Source organism: Oncorhynchus kisutch, linkage group LG13 (assembly GCF_002021735.2).
Source record: "Oncorhynchus kisutch isolate 150728-3 linkage group LG13, Okis_V2, whole genome shotgun sequence".
NCBI lineage: Eukaryota > Metazoa > Chordata > Actinopteri > Salmoniformes > Salmonidae > Oncorhynchus > Oncorhynchus kisutch.
In genome coordinates this window covers 63,829,117-63,853,089 of record NC_034186.2, presented here as the reverse complement: position 1 = coordinate 63,853,089, position 23,973 = coordinate 63,829,117, and the positions used below count along the sequence as shown (strand labels likewise).

General features: G+C 43.0%; 1 protein-coding gene across 1 annotated transcript; it reads left to right on the top strand.

Annotated features, from left to right (window-relative positions):
• Window positions 1–223: 223 nt before the first annotated feature.
• Window positions 224–20,710, top strand: LOC109901909 (metalloreductase STEAP4-like). The gene is made up of 11 exons (XM_031786899.1): window positions 224–563; window positions 647–870; window positions 1,044–1,151; window positions 1,534–1,604; window positions 1,712–1,799; window positions 5,125–5,403; window positions 5,489–5,583; window positions 5,686–5,796; window positions 5,892–5,934; window positions 6,771–6,935; window positions 19,622–20,710. Exons 2-11 carry the CDS (start codon window positions 649–651, stop codon window positions 19,883–19,885), a joined length of 1,446 nt encoding a protein of 481 aa, XP_031642759.1. The 5' UTR covers window positions 224–563; window positions 647–648; the 3' UTR covers window positions 19,886–20,710.
• The last annotated feature ends 3,263 nt before the right edge of the window (window positions 20,711–23,973 follow it).

Below are 23,973 nucleotides of genomic sequence, written 5' to 3'. Positions count from 1 at the left end.
TGAAAGAGCACAGACTATTCCACTATTATGTAAACTTCCTACTTCCCAGAAACCACTGGCCTCTCCTCAGAGACAGTGAGTTCCATGGGCTGTCATACACACACACACACACACACACACACACACACACACACACACACACACACACACACACACACACACACACACACACAAGCAAAAACACACCGCTCCTCTTCCAACAAAGTTTCCAGCTTGGGAGAGAGACTAATCCCTTCCCTCCTCAGACCAGGAGCGCAGACACAAATAGAGACTCAGTCTATAGTATCTCAGTCAGTCAGTCAGGACTTTAATCTGGATAACTCAGAGTATCTGCTCCAACTCTGAAGACTATTGTTTTGGGACATGTAATGCAGAAAACATTTCATTGCAGGATTTCAACTACAGTAAGCTGTCCTAGCATTGATTGACAGTGCTCTGTCTGGACAGTACTGTAACTCCATCTCGAGGTGTCTGCTGAAGAACTTAGCGAAGTGAAAGGGACGTTCATCCTGCGAGCTCCATTTATGTGAATGTACTTTTTCTGTGATTGAAACTTCAGCAAGGTATTTTAAACTCTTTGGTCTTTTTGACACTTTGTGTTGATTCTATCTACAACTCAAGGAGGTCTTTGCCTGTCTCTGTTCAGGCATGACGGGTCAGGAGAGGAGTGAGGAGAAGAGTGAGTGTGTGTCCCTGTCTCCGATGATGGAGGCTGTCCCTGCCCCACCTGAGAGTGAGAGGGTGTGTGTGTTTGGGACGGGGGACATGGGGCGCTCTCTGGGCCTGCGTCTGCTGCAGGCGGGGTACGGTGTGGTGTTCGGCAGCCGACGGCCCCACAGCAGCAGCAGCCTCATACCCCACGGAGCACAGGTACAAAATAAAGTAGATCTGGTTTTATGTGGTGATATGTTAAATGTGGATATGTGTTTTTACTTTGTTGAAAATGTATTTCAATATATACTTTTTTATGTTTGAGGGAGTATATGTTAATATACTGTATTTGTGTTTAAGTGTGTATCAATATGTTGATGATGTATATGCAGGTCCTGGGTCATGCTGCAGCTTCCCAGTCAGCCCATCTGATCTTCATCGCTGTCCAGAGAGAACACTACGACTTCCTGGTACCACTGGCCAATCAGCTGAAGGGAAAGGTAGCATATATGTTTTATTACTTCTGCTATATGTATGAATATCTGTTTTGTCAGCATGCAACTGTAAAGTTGCCGAATATAATCTATGTCCCAGCGTATTTAGCCAATATATTCTGTGTGCCAGTGTATTTAGCCAATATATTATATGTCCCAGTGTATTTAGCCAATATATTATATGTCCCAGTGTATTTAGCCAATATATTATATGTCCCAGTGTATTTAGCCAATATATTATATGTCCCAGCGTATTTAGCCAATATATTCTGTGTGCCAGTGTATTTAGCCAATATATTATATGTCCCAGTGTATTTAGCCAATAGAATGTATATTCCAGTGTATTTAGCAAAGATATTGTATGAATCAGTGCCATGTTGAATTGCAGGTGTTGGTGGACCTCAGTAACAACCTGAGGAAGAATCAGTACCCAGAGGCCAACGCAGAGTACCTGCAAAGGTGAGAGCTATACAGTACAGGTTGTTATTATGTGTATGTTTTTTAGTTAATTAGGGATGTTTTTATATGTTGATATAATGTAAATGTGGTTATATGTACCTGAACAGTCTGGTTCCTGGAGCTGAGGTGGTTAAAGGCTTCAACACCCTGTCTGCCTGGAGTCTGCAGAATGGACCTTCAGATGCCAACAGACAGGTACACACCGAGGTTTAAGCCATGCCCATGAAACCAATTGGCTAACTCGTTTCAAGTCCAGATACTGTACACTACATGACCAAAAGTATGTAGACACCTGCTCATCGAACATCTCATTCCAAAATTATGGGCATTAATATGGAGTTGGTCTATCCTTTGCTGCTATAACAGCCTCCACTCTTCTGGGAAGGCTTTCCACTAGATGCTGGAACATTGCTACTGGGACTTACTTTCATTCAGCCACAATAGCATTAGTGAGGTTGAGCACTGATGTTGGACGTTTAGGCCTGGCTTGCAGTTGGCATTCCAAATTATCCCAAAGGTGTTCCATGGGGTTGAGGTCAGGGCTCTGTGCAGGCCAGTAAAGTTCTTCCACACAGATCTTCGACAAACCATTTCTTTATGGACCTCGCTTTGTGCACAGGGGCATTGTCATACTGAAACAGCAAAGGGCCTTCCCCAAACTTTTGCCATAATGTTGGAAGCACAGAATCATCTAGAATGTCATTGTATGCTGAAAGCATTAGCCCGAACCATGAAAACATCCGCAGACCATTTTTCCTCCTCTACCGAACTTGACTGAGGGACCTTACAGATAATTGTATGTGTGTGTTACAGAGATGAGGTAGTCATTCAAAAATCATGTTAAACATTATTATAGCATAGAGAGTGAGTTCATCAAATCAAATTTATTTATATAGCCCTTCGTACATCAGCTGATATCTCAAAGTGCTGTACAGAAACCCAGCCTAAAACCCCAAACAGCAAGCAATGCAGGTGTAGAAGCACGGTGGCTAGGAAAAACTCCCTAGAAAGGCCAATACCTAGGAAGAAACCTAGAGAGGAACCAGGCTATGTGGGGTGGCCAGTCCTCTTCTGGCTGTGCCGGGTGGAGATTATAACAGAACATGGCCAAGATGTTCAAATGTTCATAAATGACCAGCATGGTCGAATAATAATAAGGATAATAATAATAATAAGAATAATAAGAATAATAATAATAATAATAAGTTCATGCAACTTATTAACTTGTTAAGGCTTGCCATAATTTATTGACTAAACACAATTTAGGTTTTCATTTTGTATACATTTTTTTTAATTTCTAAAAACATAATTCCACTTTGACATTATGGGGTATTGTGTGTAGGCCAGTGACACATAATCTCAATTTAATCCATAACAAATGCAGGTTGTAACATAACAAAATGGGGAGAAAGTCAAGGGGTGGAATACTTTTTGAAGGCACTGTACATTTTGACTCCTCTGTGCTAAATACGAACATATTCATTCTGGAGCTTGAAACCGGTATTGTGCATCCTCTGTAAAGAGAAGCTTGCACACACACACACACACACACACACACACACACACACACACACACACACACACACACACACACACACACACACACACACACACACACACACACACACACACACCAGACCTGGGAATATTATTTTGTATTTTATTTGAAAATACCAGCTTTCAAATTCTTTGGGTAGTTAAATATAGTTTTCAAAGGCAATACTTTTCTTTGATATTCAAATTCAACTCTCAGAAAACCAAATAATATTTGAGTTATTTGAAAATAAAAAATATTTATTTGTTTTGCCGCCGAATATAAACCACAACAGTTGAACAGTTGAATTAGTACAAATACCAACAGGTCAATATTTATTGGGACCCTTGAGCAAAAAAAATTGCAAAAAAGGCTGTTGAAAATAAATAATTCAATTACTGAGCTATAGTCAATGCAAATTTTCTTGGGAAATTATATCATTTTATACTAATACAATTGCTCAGAGAAAGTAATAATAAAACAATTTTATTGGCACCTCTGTTTTTAATACTCTAGCACCTTCCCCTTGTGAGGATAAAGACACTGAGCCTTTTTCTAACGTGTTTAATGAGTCGGAGAACACATTCAGAGCAATTCTTTTGGGCCAATTAACAATTTCTTTGTGGATTTTTATTAGTGTTTGGGGTCATTGTCTCGTTGGAAGATCCACTTGATGACATCCTGGCAGAGGCAACCAGGTATTTCGCTAATGTAAGGGTTTTCGTCCTCCTTCTGACGAAGAGGAGTAGTATGAAGGATCGGAGGACCAATGCGCAGCGTCGTAAGTGTTTATAGTTGTTTAATGAATAACGAACACTGAACAAAACAATAAACGTGAAGTAATCAAAACCGAAACAGTCCCGTGTGGCACAAACACTAACACGGAAAAATAAACACCCACGAAACACAGGTGGAAAAAGGCTACCTAAGTATGATTCTCAATCAGAGACAACTAACGACACCTGCCTCTGATTGAGAACCATACTAGGCCGAACACAGAAACCAACATACAAAAACAAAAGACTGCTCACCCCAACTCACGCCCTGACCATACTAAAATAAAGACAAAACAAAGGAACTAAGGTCAGAACGTGACAGTACCCCCCCCCCCCCCCCCCCCCAAAAGGTGCAGACTCCGGCCGCAAAACCTGAACCTATAGGGGAGGGTCTGGGTGGGCGTCTGTCCGTGGTGGCGGCTCTGGCGCGGGACGTGGACCCCACTTCACCATAGTTTTTCTCCGCCTCTTTATCCGCCTCCATGGCCTCTTAAAAACAGTGACCCTCGCCGCCGACCTCGGACTGGGGACCCAAGCCACGAGATTCCGGCAGTGCCGGACAGGCGGGAGACTCCGGGCAGCGCCGGACAGGCGGGAGCACCTGCAGGGAGGAGACAGAGACAGCCTGGTGCGTGGGGCTGCCACTTGGCCCACCAGGCTAGGGAGACCTACAGGAGGCCTGGTGCATGGAGGAGGCACTGGATGAACCGGGCTGTGGGGGAGCACTGGAGCTCTGGTGCGCAGCCTTGGCACCTCTCCTCCAGGCTGGATGCCCCTTCTGTTTTTCAACACCAAATCCACAACTGTCATGCTCGGTCAAGGAGCTCTGTCATGTCATCTGACAAAAGCACCTGTCCCAATCCAAGTACCAATGCCGTTAAGCAAACTCCAGTCATTTGCATTTTTATATCATTTTAGAAAAAGACTCAGTGTTGTTATCCTCGCAAAGTGAGCTATTGAAAAGTATTTATAACAGGGGTGTCAATAATTTTGACCCATACCTTTTTGAGATTTTTTTTATTACTTATTAAACAAAATATATTTCTCTCAGGAACTGTATTAGTACAAAATATTACAATTTCTCCTTTTTTTGGAGCATACAATGTAGCTCAGTGTTTGAATGATTTATATTGTACAGGCATTTTTGTTCATCTTTATCAAGGGTGTCAATGATTTCGGACCCCACTGTATGTGCATAAATATATGTCAGGTGTATATCTGCGGGGAAAGTGTGGAGGCCAAGCAGGCGGTGATAGCGGTAGCCACCAAGCTGGGTTTCAGTGCCCTGGACCAGGGATTTCTCTCAGTGGCCCGGGAGCTGGAGGACTTCCCCCTACAGCTGTTCCCCCAGTGGAGGCTCCCCCTGCGCATCTCCATTGGCCTCAGTGCTGCCTTCTTCTTCTACCTACTGATCAGATACGTCATCTATGCATACGTCACCCAGGGCGAAGACATCTCCTTCAGAATCATGGTCTCACTGGCGAACCAGGTACTGGCCCACAGGACCTCTGAGTGGTTGTGTTTGTGTTTCTGTGTGTGTTACCAGCTGTTCAAGGTGTGTATGTTCTCCCCAGGTGTGTCCCATCGTGTCTCTGATCATGCTGTCTCTCTGTTACCTGCCTGGTGTCCTGGCTTCCTTCCTGCAGCTTTACAGAGGCACCAAGTACAGGTCAGACCTCTGTGTGTATGTGTGTTTGCATGCATGTATGTTCACACAAGGTTGCATATGTATTTATGTTGATTATAAGTGTTTATGTATGTTTAACATCAGGCGCTTCCCTAATTGGCTGGATCGCTGGATGCTGTGCAGGAAACAGCTGGGTCTACTGTCATTGGGGTTTGCCTTTCTGCACGTGCTCTATACACTGATCATACCCATACGGTCAGTGGAGCAAACACTCAAATACACACGCATACACACAGTGGCATGTATCTTCCTTTAGTTTTTAGTAAAGAAAGTATTGATTTTGTTCTCAGGTACTCTGTGATGTTCTGGGTCACTGAACACACTGTCTCTCTGGTAAGAACACCTACCTAGCTGTAACGCCAAATTAAACACTTTCAAAACAGTAAACATTGAATAGACAAAATATATACAAAGTATACTTTTTAGCTAGTAGTCCTGAAAGTAGCACTCACGAGCCAAAAGTGGTCCCCAAAAACGTGTCACATTTGTGCAGATATGTGCACCACGTCATTGGTTTCTCTCTCTCTCTACTGTGGGCACTGAGCCGTTGGGCCCACCCTGCAACCTAATTGGATGATGCTGGGCAAGCCTCTTGCTAGCTGTCACTCAAATGTGAGGGGCTGAAGCTCTTTGGCTAAAACTTGAATTGCTAAGGGACTGGCCCATATGGGGGAAATGTAGGGAAAATGGCATTGTACAGCTTCAAGAAAACAGTCGCTTTCAAACTAAGTATTTTGTGGCTACTTGTGGTAAGAAAGTAATTTTGCTCATTGATTATGAATGTATGAACTACACATTGAGACATCCAGCCCAAAGCAGGAGGTTTTAAAAACACCTAAGTTCCGGAGCATGTCTTAACAGTGTTGCACTTTTCAGGTAGCCTAATTTTGGCCAGCTAATAGCCTAACCACCAATCAAGTAACATTACATTGGCGGAAAAGTGTAAATGGACAAAACATTAAAATCCTGTTGCTGCAGGATTATTTTGCTGTGACACAATACTGGTCATATTAAGATCATACATCTGTACATTGAACACACACATACATTGATTCAGGCACTGGTTTTGATTATACTGGATTTACGCCTCTCCCTTGCTCTCACGCTTCCTCTTTCTCACATTCTTTCTCTTCTCTCTCTTGCTCTCTCTTTCGGTCTCTCTCCCCCAGATCAGAGAGAACAGGACCACAATGTTTGATACTACAACGGCCTGGCATGACGACTCCTACTTGTCCCTGGGAATTCTGGGATTTGGCCTGTACGTCCTATTGGGAATCACATCTCTTCCCTCCGTCATTAACGCTCTCAGCTGGAGGGAGTTCAGCTTCGTACAGGTGAGATCACCAGGACCGGTCACACAGAATGTTTAGGCCAGACACACTTGCGAGGCACTCATTTTCTGCCCATTTTTACTAGCGGTGGAGTTATCGATACAGTTAAACATCACAATATTATTCTGGACTATAGTATATTGATACTTTGACTCCAAGTATTGATTTGTAACCCCCCCCCCCTTTCTTGTTGCTAGGTAGCGTTAGCTAGCGCTAGTCGGCTGTACCGCTAGTATTTGTAACCCTATAGATTATTCTCATCTTCTTTTGAAATTGTGAGACAATGTTTTCAGCCCTTTTATTTCCATGACTGCTAAAAAACGTTTTCTCATGCTCTCTCTTGTCTCTCTGCAGCAGACATATAGTGAACAATATGTCAACATCAAATCGCAATAAAATCGATGTATCGAATCATAATATACATAGAATCGTGAGAATTGCAATACCTATTGTATCGCACCTAAGTATCGTGATAATATCGTATCGTGAGGTCCCTGGCAATTACCAGCCCTAATTAGTACACTAATCTCCTTCGGTGTTTCCCCTATTGACGTATTCATGCGGGGTGCAGAGCCAACATCCAGGTCAGAATGCAATAGAACTCAAGGAAAGTAATCTGATTTTCAGCAGACAAGCCAGAGGTTATGTGCTGGGGATAATAAGGAGAAACTCCGGATCATTCTCTAATTCATTAATTCCCCTCAAATTGGTGCAGTGATTTAAATGTTAAGTTATTCATCAGATATAATTTAGGAGGAATATATTAGAACAGGCCAGGAGAACTCACCTAGAGATGTATGTGCAGGGGCATCTTCTGCCCCAAAAATTTGAGGGGGCACAAATTACAGTGTCTGAGGATGGCTTGGTGATGGTCCGGACTGGGGGTCTGAAGTTGGAGAATTTAGCATTTTTCAAACATCTGAAACAGATGTTTCCTATAATCAGGAACCATAATCATTTTAATTATATGTTAAAGATATCTAAGCATACCTCTTGAGCTGTCTGACTGGTGAGTCTTTTTTTAAGAAACAAAATGTTTCTCTGCATCTCTGCTCAAATCCGGGTGAAACCTTTCCAGCAGGTGTGCCAGCAAAGATAGTTAGACAAGCTAGCTACACTAACTTGATTTTATACGCCTGAAATAACTTATTGGTGGCTAGAAATGAGGTTGTGAAATTGGGAACCTAAAATTGCTAGGAGGCTAGTAGTATTACAGAGAACCTATATTATTAAAAATGTTTAAACAGGACAAATCTGTGGTGCGCATATTGGCCCGACGCCTCTGTCTGTGTGTGTGTGCACGTGTGTATGTGTGTGTCTGTTAAGGTAGGCCAGAGGTCTGCAGAGGTGTGGACTCGAGTCACATGACTTGGACTCGGGTCACAAATATGATGACTTGCAACTCGACTTTGACTTTAACACCAATGACTCGTGACTTGACTTGGACTTGAGCCTTTTGACTCGACCTGACTTGATACCCTCCCCAAGCCCAAATATTAAAATGATGCTTTTAAAAAAACTGTGCAGCGCATCAACTCTTCACTTAACAGATTAAAGTTTGTATTGGACAGCAGCCAATCAAATTGTGCCAGTTGATAAATGTTGCGCGTGGCAGTGCAGAGGAATGTTGGCGGGTGAATTCAGATGGAGCCCTTGGAAAGATGATACCCCAAATTATTATTTTTGGGATATAAAGACTTCGCTGTATCAACAAAAAACAGATTGCAACTTGCAAAACATGCGGGAAGAAAATTACAGACAGAGGCGCAACAACTTTGTTCAACATTTGAAGTTGCACAAAGAACGGTAAGTCGTGGCTAATATAGCCGACAGCTATATAATTTATAACTTTGCTAGTGTAGCATGTAGGCTAACGTAACGTTAAATCAATGAGCCTCCACACAGTCAGTCAGTGTGGGAACGTGTTCATTGCACCCAAGATTGAGCACCAACTGGCTTGTCAGTTGGTAGCCTAAATCCTGCCTGATGTTACTGCTGTTCCTAAAACCATTGACATACGTTAGCCTACTGTAACCACACACAGAGAGGGTGTGTGTGTGTGTATGTTGTGTGTTGTGTGTGTGTGTGTGGTAAGGTTGGGTCCCATAGTGATCCTCGATAGTCGATCGCAATGTGGGGGGGGACTTTAATGGCAACCCATGTATTTCCATGGAAAGTTATATATATATATATATATATTTTTAAGCATTCATGATTTGCGTAATGTAATATACTAACTATTACTCTTGTTAAAATATGAAATGGTATTACATTTGGTGAAGAGCACATTATGACTTGTTTAGGACTCGAAACTCAAAGTTTAGGACTTGAGCCTTGTCGGTCTTGACTTGGGACTTGACTTGGGACTTGAGTGCTAAGACTTGAGACTTACTTGTGACTTGTTAAACAATGACTTGGTGCCACCTCTGGAGGTCTGTCTCTGTGAAGGTCAGTTCCATATTTGATCATAGTTAAATTATACAATGATTGCCCCTTCGCTAAGCCACGTCCCCTTCATTACTTAGCAAACTTGGGCAGCAATTTTCCAGGAAGTCCAACTCCCTGTTCATACCACCATTGGAGAAAACCACTTAGGATGATCTTAAATTGTGTTTTAAAGTAACTGTCCAGTGAAAATCTCACTTTTAAAAGTGTATGTTCTGTTAACTCTGAACTAGATAAGGTTGTTGACTCATCCTATACCAGTATTTGTGGCCAAAGCATAAATTGGAGAAAAAAAACACTATCCAACGGAGCACTGCGATTGGTTGCCTAATATTCTGGGGTGAAGCTTAGCTAAGGGTCAATTAAGGGAGATGTATCTGGCCAGCCTGTTTTCGAGGTTTCTCCAGGCTTCTCCTTGCACAGCTCCAATACCCAGAGTGTTATTAGCCCTATCTGGGATAAACGTGTGCATGTCCAGTAGGCTATCCTAAAGCTAAACTATATATTTAAGATTATTGTCAAAAGTGTGTGAGTTTGGCCACTGTAAGCAAGCTTATAGCCTACTGCTTAGAGAGAGGGCAATGAGGGGTGGGCTATCAGCTGATCATAGTGAATGTAGAAGGAGCTAGTTAGCTAGCTAGTTAGTTAGTTATTCTGTTGAAACAATCTAACTAGACTTTATCTGTGATTGGAGTATGTTCTGCTGCTAATGTTACGCCCCTGAAAACAGGGGAGAAATAATCACGAGAGTGATACGGTGTTGTATTCTCAATTTAACGTTTAGTTGAATCAATTTCACAAAAGTAACACATTACAAAACAACAGAAAAACCATTATACAAATAACACAGCAAAATATCTTATTAACAACGTACATGTTCATTCACAATCGACATAAAATGGCAGCTACTCTCAGTACGATGCTATTCTTCACTTCAACCGAGCAGGGCTAATATTACTCTCTTCAAACTTAACCCTAACTTCCTCAAAACGTTACTAAGACACACCTTAAACACTCTTGACATGTTAGTGAGTTATAACATTTAAATTACTATTTTTATCATCAATAAAGTACCTGAAAACAGGGGAGAAATAATCACGAGAGTGATACGGTGTTGTATTCTCAATTTAACGTTTAGTTGAATGAGAAAAAGACCGCGATTTTCCCCAGGAATATGGGTGGAGACCAGAGCAATCGATCTCCGGCTCATAGATTAAGAGCATTTCGTAGATCACAGATTAACACTTTTAGGCACTACAAAATCAAGTAATCAATATAACATTTACACATTACTCTCACAATTCGTACCCTTTGACAGATTTGAACTTTAACACAATTATATGAATGTTATCAATCTTTATCAACTGATACTGAATGCATCTTTTTAACCTTAGATGTTTTAAGATCCTCACATACTATGAACTTACTAATACTTTTTAATGTATAACAGGCTATGACTATTTCCTTTAACCTGTCACACTCTCCCCGACACAATAAATGTTGTCCCAACATTACCAACATTGTCTTCTTCAACAGTCCGTATGCACTGGACCTAGAAAATCCTCTTCTGTAAGGTAGTACTTGAGCAGAGGTCAAGGGTCACAGTTCAAATATAACTAACAAGTTATATTCACAGTCCATATCTGTTGACCAGCTGTATAACATAAGCAGTATTTTCTCATACTATTGATCAACAGTCCATCAATTTTAATGATCTATATGCATAGTCTGCAAATTGTCTCTTTTGACAGTCTGTGAAATCAGACAGTAGTCCATGGTCAAACATGTCAACTCTGTAGTCTCATGTTTGCTGAAGCCCATACATGTAAGGTGGCTGAAAGTAACATTGCTGTAGTGATGGCAGCCATGGAACCAGTCCTGGTGCAGAGTAGACAGGGAACAACTGTGGCTGTGGCTGTATACTGTAGCAGGAAGGGATACCAAGCTGATCATAGGTGATACGTCTTGGAGGGTGTCTCTCTCTTTGTGGCAGTGGGTAGGCTGGTTCCTCAGGTTCAGCAGCATCAGTATATGAAGGAAAGGCACTTGGTGGACGATCATCAGGCAAATTTTCAGCAGGCAAGTTACTCTCCTCAGCAGGCAGGTCTTTAACTGTTGTTGTCTCCTCCAGCCGCTTTTCAACAAGAAGCTGTGCTGGTAGCGTATCAGGGACTGGCACTGCAACTGTCTGTTTCACTGTTGGGGGCCTGTGTTCCCACTCTCTCGCTGGTTCAGCATTCCTCTCCTCAGGTACTGTAGGAGATGTGGGAACCTGTAGCGGCTCATGATGAAGGTCATATTCATCCCCACTATCTTCATCAGAATCTAGAGTCTGTGATGCAGGCTGGTGTCTCCTCGTTTTCTGACTTCTGTCCACTTTGGTCATTTCTGGTTGTGTCTCAAAAGGTAAGTGGTCACAGGACATGAGCAGATTTCTGTGCAGGACCCTGGAGCGTCCCCTACCCTTTTCTGGTCTCAATTCATAAATCGGCAGGTCTGAACCCATTTGTCTCACCACTGTGTGAATTGTATCTTCCCAATAGTTACGGAGTTTTCCGGGTCCTCCTCTTGGTGTCAGGTTTTTAATCAGAACTCACTCGCCAGGCTGTAGCACTGAACTCCTAACTTTAGTGTCATAGTACTTCTTTCAGCAGCTTTCTGAGCATTTTCATTTGCAATGGCGTATGCTTCTTCCATCCCTCGTTTCCAGTTCTCCACGTATTCTCGCTGGTTACTGGAACCTGCCTCTGTGCACAATCCAAAGAGCATATCAACTGGAAGCCTGGGTGATCTCCCAAACAGAAGATAAAATGGTGAATAGCCAGTCACTTCGCAACGGGTGCAGTTATAGGCATAAACCAGTTTGTTCAGAGACTCCTTCCAATTTGACTTTTGTGTCTCAGTTAGTGTCTTTAACATTTGCAACAATGTTCTGTTCATGCGTTCCGCTTGACCGTTTCCCATCGGGTGATAGGGTGTTGTCCTGGACCCCGCCATGCCACTGAGTTTCTTTAACTGATGGAACAACTGATTTTCAAATTCTCCCCCTTGGTCATGGTCAGAGGAGCTCTTGTTGCATGGGCTGGCTTTTTCTGCTTGACACAGCTACAAGTTTTAGTCACATAGTGCTCGATGTCAGATTGCATATATGGCCAGAAGAAGCGATCACGTACTAGTGATACAGTGCGGTCAGTACCTTGGTGTCCCATGTTATTGTGCAACTCTTCCATCACTTTACCTTTGTACTGCTCTGGTAGAACTAACTGCTTGCGGGCTGTAGTGATTCTGTACAGAATGCCATCACTGTCTATTGTCAATTTGTCCCATTCTCTGAATAGGCATTTTGTCTTTGGACTGAATTTCTTTTGCTCTTTAACTGGCGGTTTGGAACCAGACAGTTTGAAATTGAGCACAGGACGGATGACCGGATCAGATTCTTGTGCTTCTCTTATCCCATCTTTTGGGATCGAGCTGGTTGTTGCAGTGGTTGTCTCACCTTCAGCTGATACTGCCATAGATGCAGCTGAAAATGACCAAGGTACAACAGCCTCTTTCTGTACCTCAACTGCTTGTATCGTGGCGGCGATGGTGTCTGGTGGAAGCTCCTCAGAACATTCCCTCATCAGTGACTCTACATCCAGTGGCATCCTTGACAAAGCATCTGCATCACCGTTCTCTCTGCCTGGCCTGTACTTTATTGTAAAGTGGAAATCAGCCAAGTCTGCAACCCACCTGGAAGTGGTTGCGTTCAGTTTTGCACTAGACAGAATGTAGCAGAGCGGGTTGTTATCGCTGTATACAGTGAAGGTCGGAGCATAGTACAAATAGTCATGGAACTTATCAGTGATTGCCCATTTTAGAGCTAGAAATTCTAGCTTGCTCGAGTGGTAGTGATAGTTCTTCTCAGCTGCTGTTAAGGTTCGAGAGCCATAAGCAATGACCCTAAGCTCCCCCTCTTGCTTTTGATAAAGAACTGCTCCCAAGCCTTGGTGTGACGCATCAGTGTGTACAACAAATGGCTGAGTGAAATCAGGGAAACCTAAAACTGGTGGGTGAAGCAAACACTCAATCAGCTGTTCAAGTGCCTGTTGATGCTGGTCAGTCCACAGGATTGGCTTGTTTGAGGGCACCACATGACTTACTTTCTTTGTTTTTGTTTTCCGTGGGTGGTCAGGTAATTTCTCTGAATCTGCTTTCAGGAGGTCATACAGGCAGCAGGCACTCCTAGAAAAGTCTTTGATGTACTGTCTGTAGTAAGTGAGTAAACCAAGCATTTTTCTGAGCTGGCCCACAGTCTCTGGTCTGATTTCTTTCAATGCTCTTACTGCTTCAAAATCGGCTGGGTCAACTCGGCTGCCCTCTGCAGACACTATTCTGCCCAAATAACGGACCTGGGGTTTAAAGAGATCACACTTACTTGGCTTGAGTTTAATGCCATACTCTCTGAGACGCTGCAAAACTTTTCGCACATCATTCACATGGCTGTCGAATGTTTTACTGAAAACTAGCGTGTCGTCCAGATAAGGAATGCAGATGTTATCCCGGAGCCCTTCCAAACACTCCTCCATACACCGCTGAAAAGCTGCAGGAGCGTTCATGAGGCCGAATGGCATACGTATCCACTCATAGAGTCCCCATGGGGTCACAAATGCTGTCAGTGGTCTGCTCTCTTCAGAGATGAACCCCTGGTGATACGCTTTCCCCTGATCTAAGAGGGAGAACCAGGAATTACCACCTAAACTGTCCATGATGTCTTGGACCCGAGGGATGGGCTGGCGGTCGGGATGTGTCTTTCTGTTCAGGTCTCTGTAATCTATACACAACCGGAGGGTCCCGTCCTTCTTACGAACGCACACGACAGGTGAAGAATATGAAGAGTTTGACTTCCTAACCCAGCCCTGGACTATGAGGTCATAAATGTAACCCTTCATCTCCTGATACAGTGGCCTGGGCACTGACATGTATGTGCGCTTTACTGGTTCAGAGTCCTTTAGAGAAATAGTCATTTTCAATCGTTCAATGCAGCCAATGTCATTGTCTGATCTGGAGAAGGAGTGACACTCTTCTCTAAGCATTTGCCTAACAACCTCTCTCTGTTCTTCGGTTAGGTGAGTTAAATCTACTGGTGGATCCCACTGTTCAGTAGCAGTACATGGGGTTCGAACGCTGGTGTGATTCACTGTGGCTGGGGTGACAATTTTTTCAAAGACTTGGGCAGGTAACACAGTCATAATGGTTTGTACTGTACCGATTATTGTGCGTCCTAGCAGGGCAATGTCGTGGTCAGTGGGGTTAGAGACATCAAGCAGGATAACTGGAAAAACACCTTTCCTGACTCTGACTAGTGTGTCAAAGAACTCAAGGTCGTCTGGCCACTGCGGGTTCAGGTCTGGCTGGGAAAGCATTGTCATGTCATCTTTGAAAGGCTGGGAAGCTACACGGCACTCAATCTGAATGCTACTGTGTTTTGGTACAGCAACCTTCTCTTTCTTGGTTTTCACTGCGTATTCATCTGTCTGTTCTGCGCTAACAGCCTGTATAAAAGCTCTCACCTTGTTTCTATTGAGGCTTGGGAAAGCTGTTTTTACTGTACTGTATCGTTTAGTCTTTTCGGTCATTGTCAGGATGTGCTCGATAACATTGAAACCTATGATGGGATGTGATAGGTGACAGCCTTTCATTACCAGCACCGGGATGATCAGTTCCTTTGTTTGGTCAGTTTCAGAGGCTAGCCGAAAAGTTGTTTCAATCCATCCCAGGTACGGCATTTCAGTCCCATTTGCTGCAGTCAACCTTAGATCATCAGGTGAGTCCATATTTTCTGAAACATCTCTCAGCCTTGCGTTTGGGAGAGATTCCTCTTTCCATCGTTCATCAATGACCGATACCTGAGAGCCTGTGTCCCATAGAGCTTGGAGGTGGTGGCGATTCAGGTGACACTCAATAAGGCACTGTCTGCCTACTAGCGAGGTGACCTTACGGGGGTGGCAACCTTGAGCTAGGGATGGTAAGGAGTGGGCATTTTCCTCTGTACAGGAAAACCTTTCACTATTAGAGTCAATTTTCAGGTGAGTGCATTTTTCCTTATGTTTAGTCCAATGTTGGTTTTGACATACTTTGGAACAGTACAGTGTCTCTTTACATGATGAACATTGTTTCAGGTTCTCAAATGAATCTTCTCTGGCACAATATGCACATTCCTGGGACTTTTTGGTAGCTACGGTTAACACTCGTCCCTCAGCGGTAACCCGTTTCCGTTTAAAGGGGCCTCCCTTGATGGTCTGGCTCCCCGGATTTTACATCCAGCTTGAAAATGTTCTCCACTCCCACATCGGAAGCAGTGTGTGCAGCGTGCATCTGTTCTGGCCTGCTGGCAGACAAAACACCTCCTTGGAGCTTGAGCAGAGTGGTTGGTATACCGGTTAGGTGCATATTGATGCTGCGCAGGGTCAGGTGCTTGGGACCGTAGTTGCTGTAATACTGCTGCTGGGAAACAGGTGGCTGGGGGTCCCTATTTGGCCTCCTAACTGGGGGTGGGGCATAGGCACAAGGCGGTGACTGAAACATAGGCTGCTGTAATGTCTCTTTAATCTGAGCAATCTCTGCACTGAGACCTTTTAGAGAAGCTACACCTGTCTTAAGTTCAGCTAACTCTGTTAACAGTCCTGCGGGTATCGTAGTTTTGGCTTCCTTCACAGGACACTTTGCAGATGGCGTATCTTCTAACTGGACTACACTTACAGTTGTAGCAGGCTGTGGGGCATTAAACCGCTTTTTGTTTCGTCTTTCTATCTCATTAGCACAAGCAATGTTAAGCTTCTCTAGCAAAACCTCATCTGATGTTTTGCTCTCTAGCAGGAGAGGCTGCATGTCAATCCTGATACTGTCACTCTGGAGACCCGTAAGGACTGTGTGAAAACACATGCTCTGGACTAGAGCAGGGTCATACTTAAGCCCTGATTCTGACTCCTGGGATGCAAACAGTACTTTTTGCCTCAAATCTAAAACGCGCATCAGGAAACTTTGAGGGGTCTCCTTGCTATGCTGTGCTTCTTAAGCTAGCTGTTTGTAAAGCTCTGTTGCACTCTTCTCTTGGAAGTGGGAACGCAGGATACATCTAAGTGTGGGAAGAGTTAGCTGGGGTTTACCTTCCAAGTAGCTGCGTAGCTGTGAGCCTGGAGAAATAGCCCTGACTACTGCGTCTACTATTTCTACCTCAGGATATCCTCTGTGAAATCCATTTTCAATCTGATGGACAAGGCTGGAAAAAATAAGTTTTTCTTTCTGGCCCGGTTCACCTATCTGACCAGAAATGTTAAACTCTTTGCGCCAGTATGAGCTGGGCTGTGCATTGGGTGAGAGCGGCACGCTCCCCTGAAGATTGGCATGTTGTTGGGGCTGACGCAGAGAATCACTGGCTTTGGCTGCAATAATCTGCTCAGTTCCCACCCCTTGTTGTGGAGTTACAGTTCTCAATTCCTCTATTCTGTGATGTGTTCCGGCTGGTTCAATATCATGGTCAATTTGCCCTGTTTTGTTATCTATGCCACTGATCATCTCTGTCATTTCGTCTCTAAGTAGCAACAATTCCGACATGCCGCCATCTTCTAACTCTGCAACTTCCTCTCTTTCAAGGAACATCATAATGCGAGTCATTAATGCTATGCGGGATTTGTCTTTAACATCTCTTCTCTGTTCGCCTGATATTTCAAGGAAATCACATATCTCTAGTAATTTGTCTTTAGTCAGGGTGTGCAATTCTCCTACTACCTCTTCCTGTAGTTCTTCCAAGGAGCTTGTCATGTTGACAGAACAGGAGGAACTTTTACTGTGCAGGAGTTGACTCTGAATTAGATGGTCCTTACTGTCTCTGATGGTCGATCAATGGCCATGCTAGTGTAGCATGTAGGCTAACGTAACGTTGAATCAATGAGCCTCCACACAGTCAGTCAGTGTGGGAACGTGTTCATTGCACCCAAGATTGAGCACCAACTGGCTTGTCAGTTGGTAGCCTAAATCCTGCCTGATGTTACTGCTGTTCCTAAAACCATTGACATACGTTAGCCTACTGTAACCACACACAGAGAGGGTGTGTGTGTGTGTATGTTGTGTGTTGTGTGTGTGTGTGTGGTAAGGTTGGGTCCCATAGTGATCCTCGATAGTCGATCGCAATGTGGGGGGGGACTTTAATGGCAACCCATGTATTTCCATGGAAAGTTATATATATATATATATATATATTTTTAAGCATTCATGATTTGCGTAATGTAATATACTAACTATTACTCTTGTTAAAATATGAAATGGTATTACATTTGGTGAAGAGCACATTATGACTTGTTTAGGACTCGAAACTCAAAGTTTAGGACTTGAGCCTTGTCGGTCTTGACTTGGGACTTGACTTGGGACTTGAGTGCTAAGACTTGAGACTTACTTGTGACTTGTTAAACAATGACTTGGTGCCACCTCTGGAGGTCTGTCTCTGTGAAGGTCAGTTCCATATTTGATCATAGTTAAATTATACAATGATTGCCCCTTCGCTAAGCCACGTCCCCTTCATTACTTAGCAAACTTGGGCAGCAATTTTCCAGGAAGTCCAACTCCCTGTTCATACCACCATTGGAGAAAACCACTTAGGATGATCTTAAATTGTGTTTTAAAGTAACTGTCCAGTGAAAATCTCACTTTTAAAAGTGTATGTTCTGTTAACTCTGAACTAGATAAGGTTGTTGACTCATCCTATACCAGTATTTGTGGCCAAAGCATAAATTGGAGAAAAAAAACACTATCCAACGGAGCACTGCGATTGGTTGCCTAATATTCTGGGGTGAAGCTTAGCTAAGGGTCAATTAAGGGAGATGTATCTGGCCAGCCTGTTTTCGAGGTTTCTCCAGGCTTCTCCTTGCACAGCTCCAATACCCAGAGTGTTATTAGCCCTATCTGGGATAAACGTGTGCATGTCCAGTAGGCTATCCTAAAGCTAAACTATATATTTAAGATTATTGTCAAAAGTGTGTGAGTTTGGCCACTGTAAGCAAGCTTATAGCCTACTGCTTAGAGAGAGGGCAATGAGGGGTGGGCTATCAGCTGATCATAGTGAATGTAGAAGGAGCTAGTTAGCTAGCTAGTTAGTTAGTTATTCTGTTGAAACAATCTAACTAGACTTTATCTGTGATTGGAGTATGTTCTGCTGCTAATGTTACGCCCCTGAAAACAGGGGAGAAATAATCACGAGAGTGATACGGTGTTGTATTCTCAATTTAACGTTTAGTTGAATCAATTTCACAAAAGTAACACATTACAAAACAACAGAAAAACCATTATACAAATAACACAGCAAAATATCTTATTAACAACGTACATGTTCATTCACAATCGACATAAAATGGCAGCTACTCTCAGTACGATGCTATTCTTCACTTCAACCGAGCAGGGCTAATATTACTCTCTTCAAACTTAACCCTAACTTCCTCAAAACGTTACTAAGACACACCTTAAACACTCTTGACATGTTAGTGAGTTATAACATTTAAATTACTATTTTTATCATCAATAAAGTACCTGAAAACAGGGGAGAAATAATCACGAGAGTGATACGGTGTTGTATTCTCAATTTAACGTTTAGTTGAATGAGAAAAAGACCGCGATTTTCCCCAGGAATATGGGTGGAGACCAGAGCAATCGATCTCCGGCTCATAGATTAAGAGCATTTCGTAGATCACAGATTAACACTTTTAGGCACTACAAAATCAAGTAATCAATATAACGTTTACACATTACTCTCACAATTCGTACCCTTTGACAGATTTGAACTTTAACACAATTATATGAATGTTATCAATCTTTATCAACTGATACTGAATGCATCTTTTTAACCTTAGATGTTTTAAGATCCTCACATACTATGAACTTACTAATACTTTTTAATGTATAACAGGCTATGACTATTTCCTTTAACCTGTCACACTAACATCAGCCTCAGGCCTACTGGGGGCAGAATGGTAGGGAGGGGACATTTTCCAAAATAAAAAAAGCAGAAATTAGCTAGTTTGATGGGCAATTAATTTAAATAACAACAGAGAAAATAGACATATGCTTTCCTAAATAGACATTTGCTTTCCTATTTTCTCATAGGAAAGCAAAAAGGCAGGTGCTCAAACTTCCTTAGACCTCTATTTGTGCATGTACCTGGCGCGTGTGTGTGTGTGGTTCATGTGTTTATGTGTTCTTTTCTCCCCCACCAGTCCAAGCTGGGTCACCTGACTCTGCTGTTGTGTACGGCGCACACCTACCTGTACGGCTGGAACAGATTCCTGAGTTCCTCCACCTACAAGTGGTACACCCCACCGGGCTACATGCTGTGTCTGGTGCTTCCCTCTGTGGTGCTGCTACTCAAGCTGCTGCTCATAACTCCCTGTGTGGACCGAACCATCACCCGCATACGACAGGGCTGGGAGAGGGGGGCAGATCAGAGGAACCCTAAAGACAGCCAACCACTGATACCTTAGAGGACACACACACAGACACACACAAAATAACACCCTCAGTGTGATGACAGCTTTGTCTTTGAGGGATGAACTCTTGTTTCTTTGCTATTGTACCCTCAGAGGTTGGCTACCATTCAATCATTGTTTGCCATGTTTCTGGGATCAAAAACCAACAATAACATTTAATTGATATGCAGTGATATTTCTTTTTGTATTACACTGTAAACATTGTTGCATTTAATGCATATATTTTCAACCGTATGTTAACCAGACATGAGTTTTCTCTCTTACATAAAGAGAATGGTGAAAGCTCTTTCTCTCTTATATCCTCTCTCTTACTGTACATCCTCTCTCTTATTTGACTGACTGTACAGTTATCCCCAGATGAAACACAGGTTTCAGAGACATATAAATGTTTTTAAATGTATATTTTGTGTCTGTCTCATATATCTCCAGGGGCAGGTCAGACACATAAAAACACATCTATCAGTGTGATCCTCTCTGGGGCAGTGTTATTATTTCCTCCAGAAAACAGACTCTCTGAAACCCAGCAACAGGCTTCCCTTTCATCACTAGATAGACAGAGTGGCCCACAGTGTCTTCTGTTATGGGGAGCATTTCCATTTGTGGTCGATATAGCTGGCTGTTTGTGTAGATGCCAAATACCTAAATACATTTAGATTAACTTTTAGGTGCACGCAGAAAGACATATTCCCAGAAACAACTTGTACCAACATTAAAAACACAGGAACAATGTGGAAACAATGTTGATTCAACCAGTGTCTGACAAGTGGGATCTTTTGGAATAATTATTTTTATCTCATCAATAAAATAAATGGGTATATATTTTCCTTCACTCACTTACTTCATAAAATACTACACAAACAAAACATTGTATGAAATTCCATTAGCCTGTGTGCCTTCCTGGAAGAACAGTTTGTGGCAAAAGTGACATACCATGACTGGTGGCAGAGTAATTGTCTTCTTTCCTGTAGTTTTTGCCAGTGGAATTTCACCAAACCAGATCAGTAGCAAGGTTTACATCCAATTGGTGACAGGTTTTCATGCAAATATTCCAAAATGCACATAAAAACAAAATGTGCATTTTCCCACCAGAGATGTTTCCATCAAATTGACTTAAAAAATTTTTGTGCTTGATGATCTAGTCCACATAACACAACATCTGTGGTTAAATTCCTATGCACCAAATTAAAAATAATTTAAATGTGTTTCCATTCCATTTTCAACTCTGATTTAACAGCTCGCAGGTACAGCTAGGGTATAGCGTACATGATGAGATTATTATGGACAGAAGAGTATTTGTATTTGTCAAACGGCAGCCAAGCACATCAATCATCATATTACCAGAATAAGACCATTAATATTTCTTGGAAATGAGCATCGAGCTCATCACCATGCACTTTCACCGCCCTGTGAAGTTTGTCATAATTTATTTCATCTGTAGACGAATAAACTGCATGCTTTCCCTTAGTTGTAATGGGACGACCACACACTATATCATTGTGTGACTGTAACGGTTGTCTTGGGAAGAAGGGAAGAAAGTGATGAACAATGCCCAGTGTGGTACGTGTTCATCTTTTTTAATGTAAACTGAACACTGAATAACAAAACAACAAAGAAAACAACCGAAACAGTTCTGTCTGGTGCAGACACGCAAAGACAGAAAACAACCACCCACAAAACACAAAGGAAAACAGGCTAGCTAAATATGATTCTCAATCAGGGACAACGAAAGACAGCTGCCTCTGATTGAGAACCATTACAGGCCAAACACAGGAATAGAAAATATAGAAAAACTAACATAGACTGCCCACCCCAACTCACGCCCTGACCATACTAAATAAAGACAAAACAAAGGAATAAAGGTCAGAACGTGACAGTACCCCCCCCCCCCCCCCCCCTCAAAGGTGCGGACTCCGGCCCTTGCCGCCGACCTTGGACTGGGGAATCTCGCCACGGGTCCTGGGCGGGAGACTCCGGCAGCGCCGGACAGGCGGGAGACTCCGGCAGCTCCGGAGTGAAGGACGGCTCTGGCAGCTCCTGGCTGACTGACGGCTCTGGCGGCTCCTGGCTGGCTGACGGCTCTGGCGGCTCCTGGCTGGCTGACGGATCTGGCGGCTCCTGGCTGGCTGACGGATCTGGCGGCTCCTGGCTGGCTGACGGCTCTGGCGGCTCCTGGCTGGCTGACGGCTCTGGCGGCTCCTGGCTGGCTGGCGGCTCTGGAGGCTCCTGGCTGACTGGCGGCTCAAACCAAGCTGCTTACCTATTGCAGATTCAGTCTTCCCAGCCTGGTGCAGGTCTACAGTTTTGTTTCTGGTGTCCTTTGACAGCTCTTTGGTCTTGGCCATAGTGGAGTTTAGAGTGTGACTGTTTGAGGTTGTGGACAGGTGTCTTTTATACTGATAACAAGTTCAAACAGGTGCCATTAGTACAGGTAATGAGTGGAGGAGCCTCTTAAATAAGAAGTTACAGGTCTGTGAGAGACAGAAATCTTGCTTGTTTGTAGGTGACCAAATACTAATTTTCCACCATAATTTGCAAATAAATTCATTAAAAATCCTACAATGTTATTTTCTGGATATGTTTTTTTTCTCATTTTGTCTGTCATAGTTGAAGTGTACCTACAGGCCTCTCTCATCTTTTTAAGTGGGAGAACTTGCACAATTGGTGGCTGAATAAATATTTTTTTGCCCCAGTGTATATACAGTATTAATGAAAACCCTGATGTGAAATTCCCAGTTTAGGAATCATTTCTTGATGAAATCAATTATTTTTAAAGATATATTCAAGTTCTAGATGTTTATTATGCTGATGTTTCCTCTTGTGTGACTGAGTCAATATTCCTATGAGTAAGGAAACTGGTGAATAATAATACCTGTTTAGGCCAATGCCTGTCGTGTTTGCATAATAAACCTGTTTCCTTTTTGTGTCATACAGTGGCTTGCGAAAGTATTCACCCCCTTGATATTTTTCTTATTTTGTTGCCTTACAACCTGAAAATAAAAATTGATTTTCACAACATGCCTACCACTTTGAAGATGCAAAATATTTTTTATTGTGAAATAAACAAGAAATAAGACAAATAAACTGAAAACTTGAGTGTGCATAACTATTCACCCCCCCAATGTCAATACTTTGTAGCCACCTTTTGCAGCAATTATAGCTGCAAGTCTCTTGGGATATGTCTCCATAAGCTTGACACATCTAGCCAATGAGATTGTTTCCCATTCTTCAAGACAAAACTGCTCCAGCTCCTTCAAGTTGGATGGATTCCGCTGGTGTACCGCAATCTTTAAGTCATACCACATATTCTCAATTGGATTGAGGTCTGGGTGTTGGCCTTTCCAAGACATTTAAATGTTTCCCCTTAAACCACTCAAGTGTTGCTTTAGCAGTATGCTTAGCGTCATTGGAAGGTGAACCTCCGTTCCAGTCTCAAATCTCTGGAAGACTGAAACAGGTTTCCCTCAAGAATTTCCCTATATTTAGCGCCATCCATCATTCCTTCAATTCTGATCAGTTTCCCAGGCCCTGCCGATGGAAAAACATCCCTACAGCATGATGCTGCCACCACCATGCTTCACTGTGGGGATGATGTTCTCGGGGTGATGAGAGATGTTGGGTTTGTGCCAGACATACAATTTCCCTTGATGGCCAAAAAGCTACATTTTAGTCTCATCTGACCAGAGTACCTTCTTCCATATGTTTGGGGAGTCTCCCACATGCCTTTTGGCGAACACCAAACGTGTTTGCTTATTTGTTTCTTTAAACAATGGCTTTTTTCTGGCCACTCTTCCATAAAGCCCAGCTCTGTGGAGTGTATGGCTTAAAGTGGTCTTATGGACAGATAGGCCAATCTCCGCTGTGGAGCTTTGCAGCTCCTTTAGGGTTATCTTTGGTCTCTTTGTTGCCTCTCTGATTAATGCCCTCCTTGCCTGGTCCGTGAGTTTTGGTGGACGGCCCTCTCTTGGCAGGTTTGCTCTGTGGGATGTTCAAAGTTTCTGATATTTTTTTTAGAACCCAACCCTGATCTGTACTTCTCCACAACTTTGTCCCTGGCCTGTTTGGAGAGCTCATTGGTCTTCATG

What these genes read in the sequence shown, in the direction of transcription:
- LOC109901909 (XM_031786899.1), top strand. Translation starts at nt 649, where the DNA reads ATGACGGGTCAGGAGAGGAGTGAGGAGAAGAGTGAGTGTGTGTCCCTG. An exon ending in TGGTCTCACTGGCGAACCAG is followed by an intron (nt 5,404 to 5,488) that starts GTACTGGCCCAC and finishes TGTTCTCCCCAG; the next exon opens with GTGTGTCCCATCGTGTCTCT. An exon ending in ACACTGATCATACCCATACG is followed by an intron (nt 5,797 to 5,891) that starts GTCAGTGGAGCA and finishes TTTTGTTCTCAG; the next exon opens with GTACTCTGTGATGTTCTGGG.